The sequence below is a fragment of the Garra rufa genome, chromosome 5, assembly GCF_049309525.1.
Source record: "Garra rufa chromosome 5, GarRuf1.0, whole genome shotgun sequence".
NCBI lineage: Eukaryota > Metazoa > Chordata > Actinopteri > Cypriniformes > Cyprinidae > Garra > Garra rufa.
In genome coordinates this window covers 31,890,194-31,898,961 of record NC_133365.1, presented here as the reverse complement: position 1 = coordinate 31,898,961, position 8,768 = coordinate 31,890,194, and the positions used below count along the sequence as shown (strand labels likewise).

Sequence of the window (8,768 nt, the reverse complement as noted above, 5' to 3'; positions counted from 1 at the left end):
AAATTTCAGTATATTTCTCTATTGTTATGAAACATGAAAGAGTAATTCTACTGGAAAAATGTAGTCAGGAACTGTTTCTCTCTCTTACAGGATGTAAATATTGCTTGCTTGTTACTTCTCCACTGCTGACAGCTCAGGTCATTAATCAGACCAACATTTTGTAATTATACCACTAACAGCCTGCTAACATGTACAATAATTCTCATTTATTTTTTGATACTGCCAATTAATGCACAGTTCCTGCAGGGTAATAATTACTTTGGATTAATATAGCACACTAAGATTTAAGAAATCTTGGCTACTAAATTAAAGTTTGCAGGTTCAGCTATAAACAGTACAGTTATTAAGATAAGAAATTTTAACAAACATATCCAAATATTACTAACGCTTTAAGGGAACTAAATAGGAGTACAAGAAAAATATTTCTTATTTTCTTATATGGAAATATTGCACAAAAAAATAAGTCAACATAATACGTTCCATGATCTGAGGAGTAAATCCTGGTCCCTGCATATTCTTCTTCTTGGACCTTTCCAAGGCTTTCCTTATGATCCATGATGTCTTAAAAACAGGCAATTTTGTGGTAAATGTAGAAGTTAACAACCCCCAATGCTGATTTTTTTAAAAACAGTTTCATATTAAGGTGTGGGTTTTGACCTAAAAACAACAGCTTTGGGCTTTAATTACATATCCTGGATAGAGCACACATCCTTATATACTCACAGAAAACAAAGCCTAACTGCACACTATTGCCCTGAGGCATCACAGAGAAATGACAAGACTGTATCACAGCACACTGTTTCTAGGCATTGCACTGAAAACCAAAAAACAGTCCTGCAAAAAAATAAAATAAGCAAAATATGTCCTGGACAATGCCTAAAATGTCAGCCTCACCCTGGGCAACAATTACTAAATCCGAACTGAAGGCCAGGCTAAATCATTTAAACTGTATTAAAGGATTAGTTCACTTCCAGAGTAAAAACATTCTGATAATGTACTCACCCACATGCTCCTTGGCTGGGATCATGTAGAGCCCTTTGAAGCTGCATTGAAACTGCAATTTGGAAGTTCAAACTGTTGGGACCCTATAAATTCACTATATAGAGAATGTGTTCCTCAAAAACCTTAATTGCTTTGCAAAGAAAGAAAGACATGAACGTCTTAGATGACATAGGGGCTACATTACTAACAGGAACTCATTGCTTACTTATTGTTGCATTACTTATAGTTCACAAAGCTCATAAAACCTGCTTTAATAAAATATCCTAATGTGCATCTGAAAACATACAACAGCTTTCGGTTACCTACAAAGCAAAAGAGGAAACTGACGCACATTAGCGCCTGTGGTTTCATAAAAATGTTTATTTTTGTAATATGATGACTCAAACCTTCTTGCCCTTTCACATCATATAAAGCCCATACATTTCAATTTCAGAATCTGTCCACAAACACACTACTTCTCCCATCCATCACAAACCGAACACACAAACGTGACAGCATCATCAATAGGTGCCTCTCTTTGAGGGCAGTATCTGATCTGTCACCAAAGAATACATTGCCATCATGCCCCAACTCCTCTATGTACAGATAGTTAAGATCCTGTGATAACTAAAGAAAGATAAAGAACTGCTGGATAAAAATGTTCCTTTTTTTAAAGATGTTGACAGTTAATGAAGGAAAGGGAAACGTACAAAGAGGGGATGACAAAGTGCTCATAGTCACAAAAACCACCGATTAAAAATTCTCTGAAACAGAGACATAATAGCTTGCAAATTTAGCACAGCTTATACCATCTTGAAAGATTGAATGCATCCGTTTAAATGATCATACAATATCATAATACGTAATACCACTATTTTTCCATCTTTTTCCATTTTCCAACTTTTTAGGCAGTCCGAACTTACAGACCTTTTTTTTTTTCCACTATGACCTTATCTATTTTGGGTTTATGACTTATTTACAATTTATAAATACACGAAAACAATGCCAATTTCAGATGTATCACTGCAGAAGCACTGCATTAACAATGTTGTTTTTAGAATACAAAGGTTTTACAAAGAAGTTTTAAGCAACCATTATAATGTGAGGTCACACTCTGAGCAAATCCTTGACCGAAACATCAAGAAAACTGGACTGAAATGGCCATACAATGTTCTTAAAATGGCATACAATGCTCATTATACCAGCATTTAGGGTCTAATTTAATAGTCCTCTTGTGTTATTCGCACATTCTTTGCCAAGGTCTTCATCACTGTTTGTGACCTCCTTTGGGCTGGAATTACTAGGAACCGTTTTATTTTTCTCCTTTTTTTTATCCAGCTTGGGATTTGTTGACTCTGAAACAGGAGCTTTTAAGACAAAACATTTTTACATTACCCCCCAAAAATACAGCCTTTATCATTAATAATTTGACTGATTTTCATCTTACGCATTTATGGATTTTAGGCTGCATCCCTAAGAATGATTGAATTTCCACATATTTAAATATGCATTTCATCTCTAACCAGACAAGACAAAGCATGCATTTTGACTTACCCTCTAGATTTAAAAGATGGCCACCTTCTGCTTCACTGCTTCCAACAGCATCATTGTCTTCCTCGCTAAGTTCCACTATTCGCTGTCTTGCACTCTCAAAAACAGACTTTAAAACAATGGAGTCCTCAAAGATCTGAGATATAAAGAGACATTTGAAAATCTCTACACAATTCATCTGCTGTATTCACTGATACAAATAGCTTTTTGCTCTGCAAAAATATTCAGACCCATTTATCATACCCTTGCGCCCCAAAAACTGAAAAAGTGGTTCAAACCCTGTATGAGTTTCTTTCTTCTGTTGAACACAAAAGAAGACATTTTAAACTATTTTGGTAACCAAACAGTTGATGGTAGCCAATGACAATAGCGAAACTATTGAAGTCAATGGCTACTGTCAACTATTTGTACATTTAGACACAATTTTCATTTTTGAGTGAACTATCCATTTAAGTACTAAAGTAATAGTTTTATTGTTGAATGCCAATATGAACAGACTTTTTATGTTATGTTCAATCCTTACATTGCAAAGGCTCTAAGCTTACACATAACTGTTTTGCATTTGAAAACTAAACATTCAAAAACTCCTCTAAATACAGTATATAAAAAAATCTGAATGTGTGATCAAAGAGATATATTGGTTCAGGGTGTAAATACTTTTGCAATGCAAATGAAAGGTGATTTTTAAAAAATATATTTTTACATGTTCACCTGAGATCCTTCCAGATTAAATGTCTGGGCATTGTGGCACATCTGCATGACATCCTTTTCCAGGTCTGCAATGCACCTGTATTTGTGATTACGCACTCTCTCCTGCATAAACAAAACCAGGAAAGATTTAAAAGTTGACAAGAACAATGTAAAAGTTATAATAACGGCTATACAGTACATATAGTTCCTATGAAATATTTCAAGTAATGACAAATTAAAAATTCTGCCTCCTGTATATCACTCAAATAAAATAAAAACACACAAACTGTGACGAGCAAAATCAATACACTTCTGAAAAGGATGTTAGAGATGATATACAGTATGGTCTGGTGGAAAAGAGGGGGATAGAAACAGAGGGTGAGGATTGGACATTTTAGTAATAAAAAGGACAGGATTGTGGGATGAGGAATATACATGCTGAAATGGATATCAAATATGGTGTAGTTGGGAACACTTTAAGTTCACCCTGATCCTCCTGAAGTCGACTGGCTTGCGGATGAGCTCGTAGTACTCTGGCACCTCTTTTCTTGAGGGCAGCTGAACAAAACCTTTACTGATCTGTCGGCCCAACCTGTGGAATGGTGATATATTCGGAAAAAAAAAAGAGCTGTTATTCATTATATTGTGCTGTCTGACATGGTACAATAGCACAAATGCACTGACTGAAGTATGAACTTAAAACGGCTGGCGAAGTTCTTTGTAAATCATTTTGTTTTCGTGTCACGATTCTCATCATGTCATGAATTATAAACAGAGTCAACAACAACCAATTAGGTCTGTGTGTTTAGCTACTGACGTGTCCTTGTAGTTGATGACCATGTCTACGATGGTGTTCATCTGTTTTGTGAGCTTGGGAGGGTTGGGCGGCAGCTTCTCGGCAGGAGGGCGACCTCGTCGCTTTTTGACCTTCTCCACCACCTCCTGACCAGTCTCAGAGACCTGGTTGCCTTGTTGATCACTTTTTCGTTTCTTTAAGTTGCTTTCTTCCTCCATAACCTCAGACACTCCGTTTTGGATGGCCTGAGACTGAGAGAAAGACAGATAATCCATGGGAACAGTGATGAGCGGTACTAGATCTGACAGAAATAAGGATTTTACAGTTTTAAGAACATACAGGGTTCCCACACCTTGGTTAACTTCAAATTCAAGGAACTTTCAAGTATTTTCCAGGTCCAATACCCACAAATTCAAGGACTTGATGTGGAGACACATTTCAAGTGAGAGTAAGGTTACATCAGGTTACCTTGTAAGATATACACTGTTACAGTTTTCATGTTTGCATTTATTTTTGGCCATATGACAGGGATCTGATATTCTATTTGTTGTAAATGCCCTGTAACTAATGTAAATCAAGCAAGCTAGTATGCATAGGCCACGAAGTGTTGGCGAAATAACACATTAGCGGACTGGGGGAATAATGTGGATTTTTTTTCAGAAAACGTCTTGCACAAAATAAATTCAAGCACTTTCAAGGACCTGTAACTATGTATGTTTATTTTCTAAAACTTTCCAGGGCCTTGAATTTTTTTTTTCAGATTCACAAACTTTCAAGGATTTCAAGGACCCGTGGGAACCCTGAAATAAAACCGTGATCATGAACTGGAACTGAAAAGTATCTTCACTGTGCATAATACCTACAACTATAACAAGTCACTGTTCAATGAATTTCTTTCTTTTATTGTCTCTTTATTAAATTGCGTAATGTTAGCCAATTAACAAGACAGAAAGTGATGTTTTGTTAATACTTTTTTAGATAGATTATAGTTTGGAGTAACACACAAAATGTGACCATGGACCACAAAAGTTGCCCGGGTCTATTTGTAGCAATAGCAAACAATACATTGTATGGGTCAAAATTATTGATTTTTCTTTTATGCCAAAAATCATTAGGATATTAGGTCAAGATCATGTTCCATGAAAATATTTTGTAACTTTCCTACAGTAAATATATCAAAACTTAATTTTTGATTAGTAATATGCATTGCTAAGAACTTTATTTGGACAACTTTAAAGGCAATTTTCTCAATATTTAGATTTTTTTTTTTTTTTTTGCACCCTCCAGATTTTTAAATAGTTGTATCTCGGCCACATATTGTCCTATCCTAACAAACAATACAGCAAAGGAAAGCTCATTTATTCAGCTTTCATGTAACTCTTTTATAGCATTTATTTAATCAAGGTTAATGTTAATTTATAAATATACTGCTGCTCATTGAGGCTCTTTCAAAATACATTTAATATGTTTTTTTTTTTTATAATAAAACTGCATATTTAGAAAGTAACATTAACCAAATTGAATCAATGCTATAAAATTGTTACTCATTTATGATACCTATGCATTAACTAATTTTAAAGGTATAGTTCCCCCAAATTAGAAAATTTGCTCAGCTTCAGGCAATCCAGGATGTAGTTTGTTTATTCATCAACAGAGATTTGGACAAATTTAGGATTGCATCACTAATGAATGCTCTGCAGTGTATAGGTACTGTCAGAATGAGTGTCAGAACAGCTGATAAAAACATCACAATAATCGTAAAGTAATAATCCTGAAACTTTTCTCTTTACAAAACATTAATCGATGGACTGTCGTGTGACTTTTGTGATTTTATTGTGTTCTTATCAGTTAAAGGAAGAAATCAAAATTCCCTTGATATTTTGACATTTTGACTACATTGGATCTGACAGTAATTTCGCAATACACAAGTGTGAGTAACTGTTTGTATTATGTGGTCACTATTGCTTTGTCTGTTATTACAGAACGTTTGATATGCACTGAGTATTTATGTGTTCTTAACCTAAATTACAGCAGCGTCCATCTATGAGGGATGTAAGCTGTCAAACATTTCAGTCGTAGCAGTGGGCTTTTACTTCTGAGTCTACAATCCGCCACACCTATTCAAATAGAGAGGATTCTGATGAGGGGAGGGGGGGGCAAACCCAACAGAAAATAGCTTATTTTAAATTGCTTTTGTCCACCTCGTAAGTGGGCCTCAGAGAACAGTACAACACAAAAAAGGCAGTTCATGGCCTCTTTAAAAACAATATTGAAAGCAATATTATATGTACTTATATGTTAGAAGGAAACAATGATGTTAAGTTAAAGGGGTCCTATTATGCTTTTTCACTTTTTGAATTTTAACCAGAGTGTGGTGTGTATGTTTGGGCATAAAAAACATCTACAAAGTTACAAATCTCAAAGTCCACTACAAAGGGAGAAATTTAGTTTAAAAAATCCCTTTTCAAGAACTACAGCGAATGGCTCCTTTGGACTACAGCGTTTGTTTTCAGGATGCTATGATGTCACAACGCAGGCCTTTAGAATATCATTTAAATAAATCCTGCCTATGAAAATTCTAATCGTTGACAGGTGGGGAGGGACGAGGTGGGGGATTCACCTAACTTTAGAAATGTAGCATGGACAGCTGCTTCTGGGATGCTTCAGCGAGCCGCAGGGTGGCTCGTATAAACGCGAGCATTTACTAAAGTGTTCGCGAACTGCTCCGCTAGCTGTGCTGGAGCCGCGCCATTGATGTGTGTGGTATAGAGAGTCGAAACACATGCAGAGCTGCGGCTGATCTAAATACAAGCATTGACTAGAGTGACAATCATCGGTTGCCGCACCATAGACGTGTGTGTTAAGAGATTTATTCATTATACAGTGTAGCTTCACTAGCCTTATGCTGGAGCTGGTTTCAGGTCTACAAATAATTAAATAAATTAGCACAATAATTATCATATCATGTATCGGCGATCTCGCAGACAATATGACCTACACTACTGTAGCGTATTATTTATTCACCCTCCATGCATCCTAGGTGTATATGACTTTCTTCTTTCAGACGAATGCATACTCCTACCACTCCCAAGCTTTAGAACGGCATGGACAACTTTCTCTCCATCAGTCCAAAACAAGTCTCTAATAAAAGATTCCTAATAAAAAAGTGCTCCAGGGGGTCAGTAAAGGCCTCCTTTAGCGATCCGATGTTTTTTTGTATGAAAAATATCCATATTTAAAACGTAAAAATCACTTCAATCTAGCTTGCGCAGTTGTACACGGAACTTGCTGCTTTGAGAAGGAGAGTGGCAGCACTGAAACGCCATCTAAGCTGTTCGCCAGTCGCAGCGCAGTGGAACTGTTAACCAATCAGAACACATGTCGTTTTTTCGGAAGGCGGCCCTTTATCAAACCCGGAACCAATCAGGCCATTTGTGCCAGCCTGGGGAGAAAGCTATTGTAATAATGTAAATTATGTGAAAAATAATGCGTTTTTTGAACCACCAAGCACGAGAGCATGTTCTAGTGCACCCCCAAAACAAAATAAAGACTGTAAAAGAGCATAATAGGACCCCTTTAAAAACTACTTGATGGATTTGTTTATTATAAAAACAAAGCTTTTCACTCCACAAGACATGAATTTAATAAACTTAAATCATGTTGATTACTTGTGGATTAATTTGTGATATTTTTATCAACAGTTTGAACTCATTCTGCTGGCACCTGTTCACTGCAGAGGATCTATTGGTGGCTAAGTAATGTAATAGTAATGCTACATTTCTCCAATCTGTTTCAATGAAGAAACAAACTCATCTACCTTATGGACTGCCTAAGGGTAGGGGTGTGCGATATGACGATTTTTGATCGTGGACTATTAAAATGTCTCCACGATCTGCTTTTGAATAAATATCGTAGTATCGTGCTACAGTGTGCCTCCGTCTTAATATACTGTACATTCACTCACGGGACACTGCACTTATTCATATTCGCGATCACAAAAGTACATTATTTGAATGTGCTTCAAAGTCTTGCCGGTAAAATAACGCCATTTGGTCCGCGCGCTGTTCTGGCATGCGCTTCATGAGCGCGTAAACCTGAAGCACGTGCGCTAAAAGCCTGTCAAACAGCACCTGATTACTAAACTGAGCTATCTTTGGCGTTTAATTTGCTTATACTGTCAAAAACACGCAAGGATTACATATAAACACAGTCGGTTGTCTAAAGTGAAAGTAAACAGTTAAGAGAAAAACGGATGCGCGCCTGTATAGATGCGTGCAGCTCTGCGACAGAGCTAAACATGCTGTCGATTGTCATTAAAGGGACAGTACACCCAAAAATGTTGTCACTCACATGTCCTAAAAATCTATTAATTTTTTTTTCTTGTGCTTAACACAAAAGAAGATATTTTGAAGAATGTGGGTAACAGTAGCTGGTCCCCACTGACTTAAAATAAATAAATAAAATATATGGAAGTAACTGGGGACCCAGCAACTGTTTGGTTACCCACATTATTCAAATAAGTTTTATGTTCAGCATGTTTTATGCTTAAAAAAATGCGAGAGTGAGTAAATGATGACAGAATTGTCATTTTTGGGTGATGATACACTAATAAAACAAAACACAAAGGAAAATCACTCACTGCTCTTGACTGAAGAACAGTTGCTTTAAATGTTGCTTATGTATAATTTATGTATATAATGTATATAGTGTTTTATTTTTATATTTGTTAATTAAATTTCTTGAATGCTAC

General features: G+C 36.2%; 1 protein-coding gene across 3 annotated transcripts in view; it reads right to left on the bottom strand.

Annotated features, from left to right (window-relative positions):
• Positions 1–1,339: 1,339 nt before the first annotated feature.
• LOC141335428 (probable global transcription activator SNF2L2) overlaps positions 1,340–8,768 on the bottom strand; it is a 10,232-nt gene continuing 2,803 nt past the window's right edge. For all 3 annotated transcript variants that reach the window (XM_073840881.1, XM_073840882.1, XM_073840883.1), the window contains exons 2-6: positions 4,040–4,269; positions 3,709–3,814; positions 3,244–3,345; positions 2,536–2,668; positions 1,340–2,348 (exon numbers count right to left, since the gene is read on the bottom strand). In XM_073840881.1, coding sequence (XP_073696982.1) covers positions 2,197–2,348; positions 2,536–2,668; positions 3,244–3,345; positions 3,709–3,814; positions 4,040–4,269 — 723 coding nt within the window. In that variant the 3' untranslated portion in view covers positions 1,340–2,196. The remainder of the gene's footprint in view (positions 2,349–2,535; positions 2,669–3,243; positions 3,346–3,708; positions 3,815–4,039; positions 4,270–8,768) is intronic.